Source organism: Festucalex cinctus, chromosome 2 (genome assembly GCF_051991245.1).
Source record: "Festucalex cinctus isolate MCC-2025b chromosome 2, RoL_Fcin_1.0, whole genome shotgun sequence".
NCBI classification, from domain to species: domain Eukaryota; kingdom Metazoa; phylum Chordata; class Actinopteri; order Syngnathiformes; family Syngnathidae; genus Festucalex; species Festucalex cinctus.
In genome coordinates, this window is record NC_135412.1 from 13,914,353 (window position 1) to 13,934,581 (window position 20,229).

Genomic DNA, 20,229 nt, shown 5'->3' on the forward strand with positions numbered 1-20,229 from the left:
CAATTTTATGCATTTATTCATCTTATTCCAATCGGATTCAAAGGCTCAAGGCTGAGTCAGCAACTGAATAGTCAAAAATACTCTAGAATTTATGGGTTTTTTTTTTTTTTTATCTCCTTCAGGGTTTCGCTTCAAGTGTACCATCCTTCCTTAAAAATGCCACAAAATGTTTTGGAAAAGTGCATTTTTGTGAATTTCTCAAGTTGTTCATACATCCCCACAAAAAGAAAAAAAAAAAATCTTCAAGGCTTTGTGAGGTCAAAAATTTGCAACAAGAAACCACCAACGTGTTTCCCCAAAGGTTTTATAACCATCCTGTTCACACATTCTTTTTTTCTTTTTACACAGCCAGAGAAACAAAAAAAAGTTGAAACAATAAACTCCCAAACCTTTTGTACAGAGAAAAATCAAACTAGATGAAGAAAATGTCTCTTATATTAGTCCACGTTTTAGCCTTTGCCCTTTCCATTTAAATGGGGAGGGGCACACAAGCACGCGAATGTGTGTGTGTTTATATCACGTGAGACACTGTGTGGTATTTAATGTTAATTAGACCATTTGACCGACTGATTTGATCTGTTCTGAATGGACTGCAGAGCAGTAAATCTGCACCATTTTTACATGGAATCCAGTAATATCTATGCAGGGTGTGTGTCCGCGTCTTCAAAAATGTAATTATGTAGAGTAGTCAGAGCTGATTCATTTTGTGTGTGTCTTAACAGTCTCATTGATTAAGCTAGCCCGAATCCCTCAGAGCACTCCTGGATGGCCAGCAGCAGCATGTGTCTCAACTTCTCATAACTCTCGTAGGCAGGGAGGTCCAGCTGGTTGAAACTACGAGCAAACAACACACAGCCATTTTCACGTATTAATTTAAGGAGTGCTCATTTGTCGTACGCAACAGGTTTGTTTACCAAGTGTGAGCGGAGGGCAGGCGGTCAGTGGAGCGATCGTCGCGATGAATTTGGAACTTCTGGATGCCGTTCATGCCCTCCAGGGCAGCGAAACCTTGGAGGGGAACTTTGGACGTGCCGGTGACAAACTGTAAGAACTTGGCTCGGTCCGCTTGGTCAAAGGAACGCAAGGCCCTCCAGAACCACTGGATCTTTGGTTCAAACACAAACAAGCGAGTTTACATACTAGGTTATGTCACAATGACATAAAGATTGACGGGCTGCATTCATGTCAAGTACCTGGATGGAGCTGGACTGGTATTTGTGGTACTCTGTGTTGGCCTTGAGGTCATCAATATCAATCGTGGGCAGGCCAGAGATGAGCAGCTCCAGCTCCTGCTCGGTGAAGATGGAGATCAGCCGCTTGGGGATGATCTCATAGAAGCCCTCGAGGAAAGCCGCCAGCTGCTTGCGAATGGCACCTGCGTGACACGGTTCAAAAAATAAAAAAATGTTTGGGACGCTAAAAACAGCATGTTCTGTTACTTAGGCCACATGGTGTGGGAAGACATTGGGCTTCATAATATCAAATTAGCGAGAAAAAAAAAAAAAAACACACAAAAAAAACATTCATGTCTTTGCAGCATTTACTCAAGATTTTCTTCATACAACCACAATAAAATGAATGAACCTTAAAGACTTAACATTTAAGCATCATAGTAACACTCCATTACAAACGATTAACACCTTGTCAGTCAAACCTGTCTCTGACAACTTTTTGAATGGCCTTCATTTTCGAACATCTCACCATGAATACATCTTGAAGGTAATGTTTCATTTTATGGTATAATAGTCAAATCAGAACAGGATTTTTTTTTAATTGTTTTATTTTATTGCATTTTTCCGCAATGAAAGGTCTCACATAAAAAAATATTTAAACCACAATCTTACCTGTCATCTTCATCTGGCAAACCAGATGCACATACTCTTTTTTGTTTTCTTCTGTGACCAGAATGTTTGCACCATTTGGCTTGAGGTCTCGCACTTCACATACACCAAACTCTTGGACCTACACACACACAAAGAGCAGGAATCCACTTGCCTTACAGTATCTCAGATTTATTTTTGCGAGTCAAACATGAAGAGCATTTTCAAGTTGGTAGTGAGTATACAACTCCTCGGTAGGCACTCATGGTGTAGCTCCCAGACCCAATCTTCAGCACAACAAAGTATTTCTAACAATTAGAGAGCTGACACCAACCTCTGTGCTGAATGTGAGTTCATAGCCTAACGTGGACACGTCGTTCTCCAACAAGTACACCAAACCCTGGAAGAAAGGGTAGTCCTCACTCTCCATGTCAGTATACCTAGGAACATAACACAAACATAAACGTTATAAATGAAATGATTTATTCGAGATTTGGATTTGGTTATAATAGCCCCCCCCATATTACCTGACACTTTTCCCCAGGATGTGCTTGTAAAAGCTGCGAGTGAAGTAGCACTCCAATAACCGGTTATCATAAACGGCTTTGGCCACCACCCGGCCCACAAACTTGAAGTAGCTCAAGTGGTTGGGGTTGCAATGGGACGAGGGATTGATGGTGTAGGTAACCCGATCTCCGGGCGACGTGCGGAACAAGGCGTACATGGGGTTAAACATCTCTCGGGAGATAATCATGTACCATTCCCTCAAAAGGCCGCCGGCATCCTGGCCCTCTTCTCCTTCAAAGACAATGTACCTGCAAGAGAGGGGACGTCAGAGTGTTCATATTCTCCTGAATGGAGCAGACTCAGGGCTATGTTTAAGCTATGAAACGTACAGCCTGTTCTTCATGTCCTCTGGGCTCTTGCGATGTAGTTCTCTGTAGGAGTCCTCAAACACGTGATCTCTTCTCACATGCACAGCCATGTCCTCTTTCCGAAGGCCTTCGTCAAGGCGTTCCAGCTCCTGTCGGAAATACCTGCGAGATCAACAACAGGTCAGCGACTTGGAAAGCCAGTAACTGGGCAAAGGTTTTTAAAATTAAAGTTTAGAAGAAAAAAAAAAGGGTCAAATTAATATCACTTACTTCCTCTTCACATCGAAGTCCAGGATACGTATGTAATCAACCAAGACTGCAAAAGGTCCATCAGCTAAATGAGTGGTGGACTGACGCAGGATCTGATTGAGTACTGTGCGGTGAGTTTCTACAAAAAAGGAGAATTAAAACTTACTAGACCGTAACACACAATGTCCAAAGTCTCCTTCACAGCTAAGTGACATTTTATTCAATTGACACTACATACTTTTTTCTTTTTCTTTTTTAAAAGGTATAAAGATAACCAGACTCAATTCTCATGGTTAAATGTGTAGTGTGGCACTACTTGCTTAGCTTAATGTCAATGACAACTCACCAGCAAATCGGAGGAACTTCTGGGTGTCTGGTGGCAAGTTTGAAGAGATGTGCATGGAGGACGGTTCCCGGGAGAAGAATGGATCGAGGGATGACGGTGTTGCTGGTGTAAGCGGCGCTGGGGACAGAGGCGGGGGTTCATCCTTGATGTGAGAGAGCTGGCTCTCCCTGGTGTCCCGAACAGGGGGTTTGCTCTCTCGCTCGGTGGCGTGTACAAGGAAGAATGCCTCCACAGCCGGTTGAAGAACTGAGGGATATGGAGATATCGCAATGGAAATCAAATAGAACATACTACATTGGATATGCAAAACGGCAGGGTATCTGTACAACGTAAGGTTTTTCAGTTAACTGATCACATTTTTTCTTTACTCTTACAAAATACAATATACCATTTGCCCAGCAACAATGACAGATCTTTATAAATTCCAGTACAGCATTTTTTTTCTTAACATTGCATGAAATTAATGTTCTTATTTTTCTGATTTCTAGTCCCTGAGCGTAAAATGGCCCCAAATACCTCAAGATAAGGTATCGATTGGCCCAACGTGATACCTGGCATCGGTACTTGCCCATCCTTAATTTAAATCTTTTGTGACATCAGTTTCGGAACTTCTGACACACCTGGTATATATACAGTATTATTGGAAAAGGGTGTTTTGTGTACTTTTGAGTGTAACAGTCTTTCACCACATAACCACATAGAAATCCTATTCAATGAAGATTCCACCTACCCAATACTGCATGCTGGTCATGGGACTCTTCCAGCTCTTTCAAGCATTCCCCGAGCATGTCCCACAGCTCATCCAAAAGGAGTTGTTCGCTGAGCAGAGGGAGGTCTGGGAGTTTCTCCTCACTCTCAGCCTGGCCATTTCCTTCTTCATCTGAGGAAATACATTCCCAAACAGTTGTGCCATTGCGTTCACTGCATGCTATTAGCTAGGCAGACAGAACTTCAATAAACACTTTAAGGACAATCTGTAGGTTAAAACTGTAAATTATAGCATTATTGATTGACGTGTAACGGATTATTTTGACCCCTCCTTGAGCCGTCACTTTATATTACAGTGGAGGTGTTTGAGAGTCCCAGTGATCCTAGGACTTACGTTGTCTGGGGTTCTATGGCCCTGGCAGGGTCACCCATGGCAAACAGGTCATAGGTGATGGACCAGACAAATCACGGCTTAAGTAAGTTGCTTTCGTTTACAGTGAAGGTAGGACTCTGGCAAGACTGCTCCTTGTCACAGATTCCGTTCATAATCTTTATGGACATAATTTCTAGGCGCAGACTATGCAGAGAGGGGTCCTGTTCGGTGGACTCCGTATTTACATCTCTGCTTTTTTGCAGATGACGTTCTGTTGGCTTGATCAAGCCATGATCTCCAGCTCTCACCAGAGCAGTTTGCAGCCGATAGTGAAGGGGTTGGCATGAAAATCAGCATCTCCAAAACTGAGACCGTGGTCCTCAATCTAAGAGAGCGGAGTGCCCTCTCCATGTTGAGGATGAGATCCTGCCCTAAATGGAGGAGTTCAAGTATATTGGGGTTGTGTGTACAAGTGAGGAAAGAATAGAACTGCAGATTGACAGGGGGATCAGTGATGTGGGATTTGTATCGGTCTATTATGGGTAAGAAGCAGCCAAGCCTAAAGGCGGAGCACTTAATTTAGTGGGTTGCTCTACATTCCTGCCCTCAGCTATGGTCATGAGACCCTGCATGGTGTCTGGCCTCATCAGAGATGGAACCGAGCTTCTTACCGTATCTTCATCATCATCTTAAATACAAGTGTACAAAAGTGTGCAAAATGTGTTGACGCCACAGAGTTCAGGCAACAATTTACAAACAAGTCAACAAATACACACACATCCTCTGAGACAACATTTAAACATTTTCAAGGTGTGATCAACTCACCCAGAGTTGCAGTGTCCAGCTCCATAGATGGCTGGTCAACATCCATTGGCGACTCATCTCGCTGAGCCGCCTGGGCCTCTGACACTGACTGCATTTCGGACTGTAGCGACCCAACCAGGGATGGCCAAAAAAAAAAAAAAAAAAAAAGACAGGATGGGAAACAAGGATAATAATTAGCATTACATTTTTGCTGTGCATCTTGCCATCATGGCATTCCCAATTCAATCATAAAGGTAATGGGGCTTGATGAGCAGGTATGGGTAAAGCATAAAGCAACTTCAGCCAGCCATCACCGCTGCTGCTGCTGCTGCTACTACTTCTACTGCTGCTGATGATGATCATCATCATCATCAGGGGGTTGAAGAGTTGGCGCAGGCACATTCTGTTTTCACAATCATGCTGACAGCACATATGGTGTATTACTGACATTCATTTCTGAACGATTGCACACAAGATGACATTTTGATATTAATAGTAATAATCCAACATGTTTTCGATCATCAAAGCAGCTGTTTGCAAAATGCAAATACAGTAAATAGTATGGATAAGCCAACGTTGCTAACAACATATCAGTAGCTCACAGCAAATCATATAAAACCTATGACGGCAATTAATGTTTGAATATACACTGTTGAATTGCGTCCCCAGTGAGTTAGTGTGGAGATGTGTCTGCTGTCAACGTGGCCCATGCTAACCGTGGCAGCAGCAGCTGTGCCAGCAGGGGGGGCAGCACCAGCAGGAGCATGAGACGCTGCGACTGACGATCCGGCGGTGACGGCGGCGGAGGCGACAGTGGGCGGTAGAGTCTGTGTGAGCCGGCGTGCCCGCTGACCCTCTCTCACCATCTGGATGATGGCGTCAGCCTCTGCTTCGAGTTGACGGACGGCAGCCTGAATGCTGCTGGCTGGGCCCAGGCTTGACGAGCCTGACCATTGAGCGAGAGGGCGAGTTTATCAGTCCATACCACATATGAACAGTGCTTTCTATGGTGTATAAATTCGCTCACCTATTCGCCCAGTTTGTTTGGCCTTCTTGTTGGCACGGCGCGTGTCCTCACGTAGCTGAATAATGACCTGCAACACTCGTAGGAAAAATTTCTGTGTCGATGTCTTGGAAGTTAGTGAGCTCATACAGGGGAGTTGTAGTTCTCGTCCGCCAAGCGTGCGCTTTTGGGCAGCCACAATTACGACACTTTCTGCTCCATCAAACCTGTGCCCCGAACAACAAATACATTTAAGGTAAAGGAAAATGTAGGTACAACAAATCGGTCTTGGTTAAAGGATAAAACGTGAAGTGATTTCAGTGGTTTTTACATTGATCAATCAGCAATATTTCCTTCTCATTGCACTGTGAAAGTAATGTATTGAGTGTCAAAGTTTTCACTGGCTCACCTGCTGGTCATTTTTCCCTTCAGTCTAGCAGAGATGGAAGAATCATCAGGAGGTGCATCGGGGGAATGAGAATCTGCATGTGCTCGTCTCTGCTGCTCTAAGTTGTACTCTCGAAGTTCAGCCAGTAGCGTACCTGAGAGGGAAACAACTTGAAATGTTTCAGGAAAGTATTGCTAGAAAAAAACAAAAAAAAACAAAAAACGTATCAGCATAGCACTGACCAATCTGTTTGCAAAGGGTATAACCAAGGTGTCTTGCGCCACTGAGCAGCAGTCTGAGCACAGTGTCTCTGGTGGAACCATCCCCTCTGGATAACTGAAGTAAAATATTAGCTGCATCTTCCAGACCCTCCTCTGAGCACGAATGAGAAGTCAAGACCTTAAAGAAAGTGAAGAGTGTAAAAACTCAAAAAACAAAAACAAAAAAAAACACAACTAAGGGCACACTGGTCCACAAGGCAACTTTCAAAGCCTAATTTTAACAAAACCCTAAACACAGCTTTCTCTCATACCTCCACTGAAAGCTGAAGTTGCTTCTCCGTAAGTCCAGCTGACGCACTCTTGTTGTCACTCTCTGTGTTAATCGAAGCACTCTTCGTTTTTGCTGTTTTGGTAGAAACAATACATAATTTATAACCACCATAATGACAAGATTTTAAATGCTTTTACTGTTCTTTCTACCTGTGAAGACTGTTCCAGTGGATGTTGGTAATGGTGTGGAAGTTGCGAACATTAACAGATTTGTCCCTGAGGAGGTGTTCTGAGCCCCAGATCCACCAGAAGCCACTGTGCCCACTACAGTGGGCTGGATGCTTGATGCAGCTGAGCTCTGTGTAGTGGCAGGGGCTGTGGATCCTGAGCTGATTACCGGGCTAGGGTTGGCTGACTGCGGAGTAGCGTGGCCAGCAGGGACCTCTGTGGCCTTGTTGTCAGGCAGGGCAATGGATATGAGGGAGAGCAACCGCAGCAGCTTTTCAGTGAGCAAGGAACTTCGCCTGATTACAGGATGCGACAGCATGTTCATCAACTGACCAAGAGGGGAAGTTTCCAGGCTTAACTGGAGTCCCTCAGCCTCTGGATTGCCCCCTAAAGGCACAGTCTTCATTGAGGCTTTTCCTTTGCGACTGACATTCATGTTGTCCAGCTTTACAAGGAGGTCCCAAAAATCAGTGGAAATTCCCAGAGACTGCGGAGTGATAGTTGAGGAGCCAAAAGCATTCTGTGCACTGCAAGTATTGGAGTTTGGGTTGTTTTGAGCTTGTGAACTTGACCTCGATCCTCCACCTATTCCACCCACGCCTGTGGAGCCTGAACAAAGACGGGCCTCGAGGTCAGAGGGCGACACGGACAGATCCTTACAACGCTGCTGGGTGAAGTGGCTGGGGAACACCTGTAGGGACAAGACAGTGATAAGTCATTCTGTAGTTATGCCTCGGATGATAAATCATTTGTTTTTATTTAAAAAAAATAAAACCAACAACAACAACAACAACAAAACATGTAAGTATGCCAGATTATAGTGATTAGCTAGTTTCCATCTGAAGTTCCTTGAAAGTTTCTATCACAGGAGATGAAAGTGCAGGTGAATGGCCCAAGTACGATACACTACAATGTAGATGAATGATGTGTCGTGACCATGTCAAGCCACATGTACACAGATCATCAGTGTTAGGCAACCAACAGAGCAAATGTGCAGAAAAAAAAAAAAGTGTACTCTATGTGATAGAAAAAATATTGTCATGGTTGTATGTAGGGCTGGATATCGATTCAGATTTCCAGGATCGATTCGATTCGATTCACAAGGGCCCGATTTGATTCGATTCACGATTTTCGATTCATTTGAGGAATTCATGCAGCACCTATTTTAGACAGTCAAAAGTACCAGTGCTGCAAATAGAAACTTCTTGCTGTAATTTAATGCATTAGTAAAAATATGAATATTTGCATTAAGAATTGAATCCATTGCAGTTACATTAATACTCTGTTTTATTTAACATGGCCTTATAAAAACAATAAATAATTATTGAAATCAATTACAATCACAGTACAGGCTATGTAAAAAAGTGACAAAAAACACCAACACTCACGACATTCACATTGTTGTTTTTGTGCAAATGTTCCAGTGGTGGTTGAGGGGAGGCGGTGGGTGGGGAGATGACCGATACTGGCTTCCTCCGTGTAAGTGACACGGGCTCGGAAGCATTTGTGTGTGTGTGTGTGTGTGTGTGTGTGTGTGTGTGTGTGTGTGTGTGTGTGTGTGTGTTGGATGTGTCGTTTGTGTGCGTGTTGGGGGCGGGGTCGATATATCGATACATGGTTTTATGTATCAATATTGGGATATGAAAAGGAGTATCGTTACTATATCGATATATCGATATTTTGAACCCAGCCCGAGTTGTATGGATTTGTGGGGCAGCAAGCAAAAGAACAGCAATGAGCCTACCCCTAGCTCTGTGGCTGTCATCAGCATTAGTTGTTATTGAATAACTGGGGAGTCGGGTTCCTAGGAAGTGGACTTACTCCCGACTCCCCTTGTGGGAAAACAGACTGTGAAAGCAGAATTAAACTGCACAACACCCAGGTAAAGTGCAAGAGCTATTAGATAAGGTATCTTGTGTATCTGAACATACAAGTGAGTGTTGCACATTGCCCCAGTGCGTGTTAAGAACAACTAATTAACAAAATATCAAATTCAACTGCACAATTTTTACCAACATACTGAAATATGTTGTCCGTTGAGCGGTTAAAAATGCTCTAAAAAAAAAATCTACTACTCATAATAAAGTGAGAAAAATTGCACATTACCTAGTTGCACACTTTTGCGCCATATCAAGTATACGAAGATCATAATGCAGATCTACTTAAGGATACATGACTCACCTTCGCTAGTTGGATGAGTGTGTCTAACACATGTCGACAGACTACAGGTGCAGCTTGCGGATGGATGTGTACTGTGGAGCCTCCACCTCCAGCACATGTGACCCCTGCAGCAGCTCCTGATACACCTCCTCCCAGGGGTCCAGATGCTGCAGAACTAGCAGCTGAGTGCCGGTCAGCATGTTTCCGACCAGATACCCGTTGAATCTGGAAGATGTTAGTCCGGCAGCCCAAGGCCGCGTCCATAGACACAGACAGCCAAGAAAGCTGGCTCGAACTACGAGACTCCACTCTGTTTAGAAGCTCAAGGGAGGAGGAGGAAGAAGACGAAGAACAGAGGGAGGAGGTAGCAGAACCTTTGCCCCCACAGCCTCCCTGGGAACTCCTTTTCCCACGAGAATCTTCAACGCGCGAGGTCTCCACACAAACCTCACTCTCACTACTGCGTTGGAGGATGGACAATAGGCTGCGAATGACCCACCCACGTGTTTGAGAGTGGTAGCAAAGATTCCTGAGCACACGATGTAGACGGCTGGTGTTGAGCTTCGGCTCATCAACAAATAGCAACACCAGCAGACAGGACAAGGCCTCGTGATCCAGCAACAAACGACCGCGCAGACGCAACAAAGAATCCACACTGGAGCTGGATGGTCTGAGGAAATAACATTAAGAATAGTAATAGTAAGTAATAGTAAGCATCCAAAACCTATTCCCTCTTATATAAATAAGTAAAAGATAAAAAGTTTTTGCTCAGCTTTTACCTGTGGTTGGAGCTACCACCCATCTGAAATGTGCCTCCTCTCTGCACAGCCAGTCGGGTGTACTGGACACCACGATTGCTGCCTAAACGACTGGTAAAGGCTGGCGAGCGCAGGATGGCTGAGAGAGCTGATGTTGAGCTATGACCAAAGAGCCTCTCGTGCATCAGTTGCCTTTGCCGTGCCTCTTGCTCTCGGCGCAAAGCAGCCGCTTCAGCTGCGATGTCGGGTGGCATGACAGCCAACACACTGTCCTCCATGTCTTCCAGGACACTACGTCGCAACTCCGAGGGCAACGTCTGGATAAAGGTAACTGGGTCCAGAGGAGTATCTCCCTGTGTGGGCTGTTGGGAAACCTCCCTACGCTGCTGTTCGGCACGTTGCTGGGCAAGGACCTGAAATATTCAATGGAAAACTTAGTTGAACTTATTGTTCTATGAAGTGTTGTTGTTCTAATGTTGTTAACATTGTTGTTGATGTTGTTAAAAATGCTCTATGAAGTACATTGTTTCATTTCTTAGCCTTTTAAATTTAATCATCCAGTTACTTCTCACCTCCTCCTGTATGGCAGGTGGCAACGCAGCCAGGAACTCAGGGCTGACCTCCGTAACCCCTGGTCCTGTTAGTACAGGTGCAGTAGAAGACGGCAGGCTGGTAGCAGCAGCTGAGCGGGATGGGGGTCTTATTCCCAACTGATTTTGAAGCACTTCTCTACGAATGTCCTCAGGAAGAGCTGCCAAGAAAGATGGATCCACGCCCTCGGGAAGACTGATTCCTGCAAACATAAAAATACAACTAAAACTTGAGACATCACAAGTATGATGTCATGACTTGTGGGATCATTAAAGTTTGTGGGTGCGTTGGGGAACAAAAATAAAATAATACAACCACCTGTACCTGCAAGTGGGTCTTCGTCCTCATTGCTTGTGGATGGGAGAGGCTCTTCTTGGATAGCCTGGGATTGGCTATCAGCACTGTTACTCCTGATGATTGCTTCACCGGCAGATGAAACCGAAGTGGAGCTAATAAGACAACATTTCTTCAGATTTTTTTCAACATACCGATGGCACATTCATAAACAAAAAGAAACTCACCCAGTCGCTGCATCGGTCTGCCTGTCAGTCAAACCACTCTCCACACTGCCAGGCAGATCCTGAGATTCAAGAGCAGTCTGGACAGGGTTGGAAACAGCTTCATCTTGCGTGGCAGAGGCAGGGCTGCTGGTGTCCATTGGTGACCCCTCCAGTCTTGACACACCAACTACTGTAGGTTCTGAGGTCTCTGCCATATCCGGACTTGAGGCTAGGGGGAGAAAATTATATCCAAGGGGTAAGAGATTAGGACTTAAGCATACAATTTATTGTGGAACTGATTTTAAGGTGTCCTGATATATATATATATATATATTTTTTTTTACTCGTCTCGTTTTCTGAAAAGCACTGTTAATTTAAACTATGGGTACAGCCTTACTCATGGAAAATCTGTATTAAGAAAGTTAAGTCTACCTTCCCTGCCTTCATCCAATGCTCCTCCACCAATTTCACCACCACCACCACTTTCTCCTCCACTGCGTCTCTCACCAATTGTAGGTGCTGGCGACATTTCCATCTGAGATGCTTCTGCTTCACTGTTTGGCCTGTCAGCTGCAGACAAGTGCGGAAGGCGCGCACCTGCCAGAGCCGCCAATGAGCTGGCATGTGACTCAGCCAACAGCAGGCCGGCCATCGGCTGGTGGACCTGTTGATTAATTGCAGTTTCCAAGGAAACTAAGGCCTGTTCATGTGGCGCTGGTGTCGTGGGAGTAACCTCCCCAGAAGGAGGAGCAGTGAGGAAGCCTTCTGATACCCTGGGTGGGTCCAGACAAGATACTGTACCTCCTTGAGACTGCTCACCCTCTAAAACAGACAAAAATATGGGGAAAGTGTAAATTGTTGGCTGAAGTATTAACATGACATTATGGGTTTTTTTTTTCAGTGATTAAATAATACAATTTTTAAATATTTTAAAACCGTTGGAAACTGCAGTGTGCAGCACCCACCTAAACAGTACAGCAATGAGGAAAAGATGAAAAACGTGAATACAGACAACACACACAATAGGACTACCACAACAGAATACTAATATTCTAGACAATGAGAAGATTAGCACAAATTATGAAATACATGACACCATGGCTACCTTCAGTTGCATATCCTTTCTCTTAGACATTGTACAGTAAGTTTTAAAGGTCAGTTTGAAAACTGAGCCCATACAAAAGAGAATAAATCTATCTGATTAAGCCCATACAAAACAGAGAATAAATCTATCAGATTCAGGTATTCAGGTCAGTTTGTGACCTCACAAATGTGCTCCTTGAAGAATTGGGAAAAGATTCCCATAAAAAAGGGATGACCGACGTCATAATGAACCCGATGGATAGGAATGGGAAGTCACTTAAATTCATATGTGAGCAAGTACTTTTTACACTATAGTGTTGACTCCCTTTTCTTGAATTAATGTACACTCACTGACAATACCCACATTATGACCCACTTGCACAATGTAACAGTATAAAAAAAAAGTGCATAATTTTTTTGTATTTAATTTCCACTGCAGTGTTTTTCTTTTTTTGACATTGTTAGCATATTTATTGTAGTGGTGTATAATTGAACAATATCACACATAGCTGTTCGTAGTGTTTTTCGAGTAGCTGTAATTGAGGTAACCAACATATTAACATACAGCTTTCATAATGAGAGTCAACACCACCACAATGACCATGGAAGGAGTTAAGAACACTCCATGGCTAAGACAGCAGCAATGATTTGTTTGTAGATGGTCCAAATAGTTTTAAATTAAATTTTAGACGAGATTAAATCCAACAACACAATCACACTATCAACATGTTGTCAAATAATTCTACTGAGGAAGGCAGTAAGTTGTATAGTTATCTCCTGAACGGGGTGTACAATCCTGTTCCCCAACAACAACACAACTTACTACCTCACCACAGCACAACCAGCTTCAAAACAACACAATTCATGTATTCAAATATCAGAACCTTCTCTGTAGATGATATGGCCCAGATGCTGTGGCGTTGCCCTAAGAAAGACAGTAGACTGTATAGTTATCTCCCAGATCTGGTGTGATCCTAAAACTATACAAACTACTACCTCATCCCAGAGTACGCACTGTTGACTCCTGATGCCTTGTGATTTCTTTTGAGATGTAAGCATTTAGAATTGAGAACAATAGAAAAACCCTTTCAACAAGTCAGTACCTGCAGCGTTTTCTGCACCATTAATTGTCCCCAATCCAGAACCCTGCAGACAAAAAAAAAAAAAAAAAAAAAAAAATAGACACGAAAAACAAAATGTAAATGTTTGTCATTGCAAGTTAATAAAGTTATTTCTTAGTATGTATAATAAAGTAAGAGCAATAAAATCAAATATGAAGACCTACCTGCAGGTTCTGTTCCCTGGTCTGCTCCGCTCCAGAGGCTCTCCGCTCGTTTTGTTTGGATTCTTCTTCCTCAGCCAGCTGCCGCCTCCGCTTCTCCCTACGCTCTTCTAACTCCTCATCTCTAAGACTTTCCAGATGCTGCAGGATTGGCACCTTCACAACTGAAAACAAACCACAACAACACATATGTCACAACTTCATCTTGGTTGTTGCCATTACTTGTTCTCATACAGTGGCATATATGTGTAAGTGTGAATGCCAACTCGCACTTGCGAGCAACATGACTAACAGGAGAGCGAACGAAGCAGCGCGACTGAATGTTGACGGTATATGTAAACCAGCATGCATAAAAAACACCAGTTATTGAGAATGAAAAAAAAGTGTCCATGTTTTCTCAACGAGCTGTAATTAAATATTGTGACAAGTCTACATGTAAGCATCACAACATTGTCAAAAGTGTTAATATCTACCTGCGACACAGTCGTGCATACTTTCAGCATCCAGCACTTTACACTCGTCTGTCCATCTAGTTAATGCAGTAGGAATGCTTGAGAGGGTGCCTAGAGAAATGGGGAGAAAAAACAAACAAAAAAAAAACGTATAAGATTACAGTGAATCCTAAACTAAGAAACCATACAAACATCAACAACAGTTTGAGTGATCTCACCTGCTTGCCCACCCGTGCTGCTCTGCTCGTGGAAAAAGTCATCAAATTCGTCATCCGAACGAGCAATGATGTGGACATCCTCATTTCCGACTAAAAGACGAGCACGGCCACGAGATTGCAGAGGCAGAGAGCTGGACAATTGTAAAATGTCCGCTGCAGCACTGGGGCCCAACAATCTATACGAGGTTAAGTAGTGGAAATGTTTACAATTTCAGTAGCCAAATTCTAACGCTACCGCTCTGGCAGAAATGCTTTGTTGAAAACACAAACATCAACAGACAATTAGACCTTACCTCTGTAGGATGAGTGGAGGGTTGGGCTGGCGGTTTCCAGGATAGTGGACATGGATGGTGTGCCCACTGTTGGCAGTGAGCTGCCTAAGCGTACGCTGGCTTCGACCCATGCCTTGTGCCAGACGGCTGCTTGTACCTGCTACACCTAGGGTGAGGGAACCGTGGTCAGCATGGCGGACCATCAGTGGGTGGGAGCTAGGGATGTTGCCTGGGGAGGGGGGGATGTCAGCTGATGGAAGAACAGAAAACGTAGGTAGACATTAGGAAACGGCTCTAAAATATAATTAAAACATTTGTATTGATTTCAGTTCATGTCTGTTAGCAACTAATCATGACTGATACAAACAGGCAGCATGGATGCCTGACTATATTACAAGGGTCAACAGAAGTGCAAACAGATCTGGCTGCTTACCATTATTGGAGAACATGTTGTCAAACTCTATGATGAGGTCATCATCCCTGTCAAATCTTTCGAAGCGGATATGAGGGGCAGCATTGATGTCAGGGAAATCCTCATCCAACTCCATCTCTGAACCTTCGTCGTCATCATCCTCATCTCCTTCCTCATCATCCTTGAGAGCAAGTGGCAGTCATGAGTTTTTACAAACAACACTACTTGAGCCAACATCTTACAGATCATACCGGGTCCTCCTCCTCGTCCTCCTCTTCTTCCTCCTCTTCATCCTGGCTGTCATCATCATCATTGCTGCCACTGGAGTCTTCCTCTTGTGTGTGCTCCTCATCCTCTGGTTCCAGGATATTCATAGAGTCTAATCATAGAGGAAAATTGTAAACAAATCACATTTGACAGTTTCCAAAACGTGATAACCTGTTTTTGCCACACTCACCTTCTCGGTTTGCTTGAAGAGTGGAAGTCTGGCTAATATTGGAGGGAGCCTCTTCCATCAACACATCCTCTTGCGATTCATCCTCAGCACTTCGCCCGACTGAAGAGAAAACGAAAATGCCAGGAATCTTTTCTTTTTTGATCATTTTCCCACACAAATGCTGACCTCAGATTAAGGCTTACCTATGATTGTACTATTGACAGTACCGCCATCTCTCTCAAGTAGCTCATCAATCAGATCCACCAACTCATTTTCCACCTTCATGCACATATTGATAGCATGTTATGTGCAGCAACTGTTGTCTACATGATGTAAGTCAAACACCATATAAATAGCCTATATAAAACAATGCTAGTAACCTGCATAGCCTGCGTGCTGAGAACCTCTGGTTGACCAGCAATGACCACTGTATCTCCCTCTGCTTCTCCATCCATCAAGTCACTGTCTGCTCCTTGTACCCTGTGGTTGCCCTCCACTGGTTCTGCTTCACCAGATTCTCCTGTAACAGATGCCAGAAATCAGTACATTACATTATTTACAAACACTGGATATGGCAAGATTTCATTAATCAGCATCCACTTCAGGAGAGGAAAGGGGGAGGCATAAAAGCAGAACACCTGGATGATAGTTCTTCCCACACCTCAACAAGATGTTTACTCTTCAGGGGTGACAAACCCCTACATGTGAGTGGCCTATTGTAGATGTGGCAGTGTCTAATCACAGATGTGTCCACTTTCTCCTTGAAGGATTTAATTTACAGTGTCTTTTAGAAACTAAATCATCTGGTATGTAAGGTTGAATGTGGATACCTTGATCTTGAGTGTTGCTGTTGCTATCCCTAGCAGCACCAGCTGTGTCATGATCAGTCTTGTTCTTGTTGGAACATCCTTTACTTCCAAACAAACTGCTGGGCTGATTAACAATGCGGGACAGTGTCTCCAGAGGCTTAAGGGCAGCATTCACTGTGTTAGCCATGTTGGGGCTAAACCAATAAAATACAAATTATTAGGCATTACTTAACCATAGTTTACAGTATATACCATACAGCACAGAATTAATTATACAAAGGCCAATTTGCTCTTCAAATATATATAGGGTTCCTTCAGCTGAATGCAAATTAAATTCATGACTGAAATTTCCATTTGAAATTAAATTTAAGACCAACTTGAACAGTAAATATGAATTGAAGTGTACTTGTTTTTGTTGGGTATGTGTGTGAGTTTTGTTATTTGTATTTTGTTATTTTGTTCTTAATATTGAACCTGATTTGTCTTTAATGGGGTGTTCATATCTGTTAGTTGGATAAGATTGTTTCAGATGATAAAATTAGAAATAGTGTTAAAAAAAAATAATTAAGACCAACTTTTCAATGTTCCCAATTTCCCATGTTGTCTAAAGTTGCTATAGTATATACATAATGTGCATCTGCTCTGAAGAATACTCACTAAAACCACATCCCTATGTTGTTTAGTTCTGCTATCATGATTGAAGACATCATGATCATCATGGTAACATCATGATGTTACCACAAGAGTCATTCTGTATTTTATTTTTTTTGTTCACTTAGTTTGACAACAGAAACTATTAGAATAATTACCCCTACTTATGGTTTATCACATTGAAGACTGATTGATTTAAGACATTTTCATGTCAATTAAGGCCTTTATTTTTTTAAATACATAATTCAATGCCTTTTATGAGTTTTTATGGATCCTCGGGACCCCTAAAATAACTGGAGAGAATATGATTATTGACAGTGTGAGGGCAACTGATAACCAAATGATTCAAGCCTGACTAAATACAGAAATTATTAATTTAACGTTTTGAATGCAGAGTACTGCCCCGCTATTATGTGGTCCGACAACAATAAGAGAAAGGTAACGCAGCAGATTGAGCAGAATAGCCTGCCATCTGCCGGTTGGACCAGAGAAGCCAGTTAGCTAGTTGGTGGCTAGCACCTCGCGCCGTATAAAACCATGCAATGATATTCCAGCCAACAGGGGCTTTAGGCAAATTGTGGCTCAAAACATAGAAAAATGTTAGATGGAGTGTTACAAATGACAGTTGCCAGTTGAGCTGGTCGTGGTTTCAGCACATTCAACTGACAGGCTAACAACACTGCAGAGCGTAGAAAACTGATTGATCATTCGGGACTTTTAAGTGTCGTTTTATATTTTTAAATTACTGTATTTAAATTTAGCAGGGTTGTTAGTCATCTCCGTGGCACATCAAATTTACATTTTCACTTTACAGGGACTTCAAAATAATGTCTTAAACTTTAAAGATCTGATTAAATCTGAAATCTGTGAAATACAGAAGCGATACCACGGTGAACTTTGTGACCTAATCACATACCTCGACAAATCCAAGCTGTGAGGCACACGGGCCAAGTCACTGACCAGTCCTTTCTTGAGAAAAAGCCTTATGATATTATTCATGCCATTGTGTTGGGTCTTGGCTGCTGCTGTGCTGTAGAAACTGGACGTGGAGGGACATGATTCCATGATGGTGCTGATTATGCACATCACTGCCTGAAGCCTGTGAGAGAGGGGCATTGGAAGTTTGCAACAGCAATCAATGGCTAATACCAGAGTGCCTATAACTAATCCCGCTTACCTAGCATGTTTTTCAACACCTTCTGTCATCCCTAAAGCTCGACTAAGGGCTGCCTTCACCTCATTAACCAAAGCAGCCTGGGCATCGGTGCCAGTGCCAGCAGCTGCTAGGCTAGCAAGGAAAAGACGGGCCAATGCTGGAGTATCCTTGTCCTCTGAATTCTGGGTGTGAGGCAGCAAGTGGTCAAGCACAAACGCTAGCACACTGCAATCCTGTTAGAATAGAAACATAAGTAAAGATATATATTGTGATAAACTAATAGACACCACTAAGTGTTTTATCAAACCAAGCAGATGTACCCACCTCCTTAATAAGCTCTGACTGTCCTGCAGTGTAGCAGTAAGAGGCAATTAGTGTGGCAATGCCAACATAGGAGCGCACCAGTTCAGCCAGTAGTCTCAGGATGGTGGAGGTAGGCATTAGAGGTTTGCTCGCCTTTACCTTTGCGGCTTTAGCCTCCTCTGAGCTGCTACTCTTATCTCCCTCCTGTTCCTTCTTTTCCTCCCGCATCTCTTCAGGCGTAGAGGCTACGGGCATTCATGCAGTATATATTAGTCTCGCAAAAGTTAAATGACACCATCTAAAAGGTCTGTATTTTTTTAATGCTACTTTGTGATACAACTATATCAATAAACCTTGTTTTTACCCAAAGTTTGACACTACGACCAATATGCTCACAAATGTTACCACCTTTTCAGTGTGTGCTGGTAAATATTTGATCCAGTCGCAAAAGCATGACTTCATATTTTAATGCTCCCTCTATAGTATCACCGTTTAAAACATGGTTGGAAGTTATTGTCTTTTTCCACGAAGAACAATCATCCTCCTGCACCCATTGTGACGAGATAACGCCTTCTCCTTAGCCATGCGGACATACGGAAACACCTGTACACTCCGACCACGCTTTGCTCCACTCCCAACGTTCTTCAAAAGTTATTCATATTGTATTATTCAGTTATTCGTAGTGCCACAAAAGGTGCTGATTGGAAGCATTTGGAGCTTGCATTGTCTTGACCCGAAAGGCATTTTTCTACCTCTTTACTGCTGCAGTGGCATAGAAGAAGAAATGGCAGCAGAGGAAATAGGTCATCTGTCTTCAAGGGAAAGCAAGCTTTTGGGAAACAATCCAAAATCAAATAAAGGCTTGTTTGTCCTTTGTTAATTTCAAAATGTACAAACGTAAAACAGGAGCTGACTCGTTGCCGTTCAACAGAGACAGCAACACTGCCTCTTAGTGGAATGTTGGCAACATGTGAGTACCTTGAAAACTCTGACATTTCTCGTGTTCAACAATTCACAATATGTGGAAATCACAGGTCAATATTTTCCTTTTTAAGACAAATCTCTCCCCATACTATAAGAGCTGGCCCTTAATAGTTGAACAATAATAATTACATGAAAGCAAAGCATTTTTTTGTCTTCTTTAAAATAATCAACCCATGTATTAAAAAAAAAAAAAAAAAAAGATACATGAGCAAATATTGTTATGCCATACGGCTCCAAAGAAGGGGTGCGGCCAAATCCTGCGCTAGTGTGACCAGCTTTCTAGTGCTACCAGTGCAAAAGTTAGTGTAGAGCCATGTCACCTTCTCCTTGAGGTGTGCCAGACTGGGACGATTCTGCTACGGCTCCATCCGCAGCAAAAACTTGACTCTATGGAAAAAGGTATCCATTATAATATATACATTATCACTGTACCATCTGAAACGGTACTTGTCAAAACAACAATGGTACTTGACAAGACTCACATTGATATGAAACGCAGGCTGGGAGTCAAAGTCACTGCCCTGTCGAGTGAGACGGTACTGTTGGTAAACATCATCACCGACGTCCTGCAATATTTGGCACAGGTCTTGGCCACCAGGAACAGCTGCCACACGTTCTTCTGGACGTTCAGCTACAACCACAAAAATAAAGTGTAAAAAATGACTGACAGTAAATGTGATTAAACTAGGGCTGCAGCAAATTAATTATTCAGAACAGAGTCTACCGATCAATCCATCAATTAAATTAAGAAAAAATTTGTATTAGTACTCCACATTATGCATGTGAGTTGCAGAATCTTTGAGGCTGAATGTGCGGGGCTTTAAAAGGTATGGGCCTGACCTGGTGAGTGACCGCAGGACTGGAAATCCGGCGTAGT

At 43.0% G+C, this 20,229-nt stretch overlaps 1 protein-coding gene across 7 annotated transcripts in view; it reads right to left on the reverse strand.

Annotated features, from left to right (window-relative positions):
• The window catches only part of huwe1 (HECT, UBA and WWE domain containing E3 ubiquitin protein ligase 1), a 44,644-nt gene continuing 24,415 nt past the window's right edge, over positions 1-20,229 (reverse strand). For 2 of the 7 annotated variants that reach the window (XM_077513017.1, XM_077513014.1), the window contains 39 exons: positions 19,835-19,983; positions 19,673-19,739; positions 18,390-18,613; positions 18,087-18,298; positions 17,826-18,008; positions 16,280-16,452; positions 15,830-15,969; positions 15,653-15,728; positions 15,471-15,569; positions 15,265-15,392; positions 15,035-15,194; positions 14,623-14,851; positions 14,330-14,505; positions 14,133-14,222; positions 13,663-13,823; positions 13,481-13,523; positions 11,727-12,116; positions 11,316-11,523; positions 11,119-11,243; positions 10,776-10,996; positions 10,225-10,616; positions 9,467-10,115; positions 7,268-7,976; positions 7,099-7,190; positions 6,809-6,965; positions 6,588-6,720; positions 6,203-6,405; positions 6,039-6,121; positions 5,197-5,296; positions 4,021-4,170; positions 3,291-3,536; positions 2,966-3,083; positions 2,717-2,857; positions 2,348-2,635; positions 2,155-2,260; positions 1,845-1,962; positions 1,194-1,375; positions 915-1,105; positions 1-834 (listed from right to left, as the gene is read on the reverse strand). In XM_077513017.1, coding sequence (XP_077369143.1) covers positions 732-834; positions 915-1,105; positions 1,194-1,375; positions 1,845-1,962; positions 2,155-2,260; positions 2,348-2,635; positions 2,717-2,857; positions 2,966-3,083; positions 3,291-3,536; positions 4,021-4,170; positions 5,197-5,296; positions 6,039-6,121; positions 6,203-6,405; positions 6,588-6,720; positions 6,809-6,965; positions 7,099-7,190; positions 7,268-7,976; positions 9,467-10,115; positions 10,225-10,616; positions 10,776-10,996; positions 11,119-11,243; positions 11,316-11,523; positions 11,727-12,116; positions 13,481-13,523; positions 13,663-13,823; positions 14,133-14,222; positions 14,330-14,505; positions 14,623-14,851; positions 15,035-15,194; positions 15,265-15,392; positions 15,471-15,569; positions 15,653-15,728; positions 15,830-15,969; positions 16,280-16,452; positions 17,826-18,008; positions 18,087-18,298; positions 18,390-18,613; positions 19,673-19,739; positions 19,835-19,983 — 7,415 coding nt within the window. In that variant the 3' untranslated portion in view covers positions 1-731. Of the gene's footprint in view, positions 835-914; positions 1,106-1,193; positions 1,376-1,844; positions 1,963-2,154; positions 2,261-2,347; positions 2,636-2,716; positions 2,858-2,965; positions 3,084-3,290; positions 3,537-4,020; positions 4,171-5,196; positions 5,297-5,891; positions 6,122-6,202; positions 6,418-6,587; positions 6,721-6,808; positions 6,966-7,098; positions 7,191-7,267; positions 7,977-9,466; positions 10,116-10,224; positions 10,617-10,775; positions 10,997-11,118; positions 11,244-11,315; positions 11,524-11,726; positions 12,117-13,480; positions 13,524-13,662; positions 13,824-14,132; positions 14,223-14,329; positions 14,506-14,622; positions 14,852-15,034; positions 15,195-15,264; positions 15,393-15,470; positions 15,570-15,652; positions 15,729-15,829; positions 15,970-16,279; positions 16,453-17,825; positions 18,009-18,086; positions 18,299-18,389; positions 18,614-19,672; positions 19,740-19,834; positions 19,984-20,229 lie in introns of all 7 variants that reach the window. The other 5 variants (XM_077513015.1, XM_077513011.1, XM_077513012.1 and 2 more) reach the window with 4 other exon arrangements.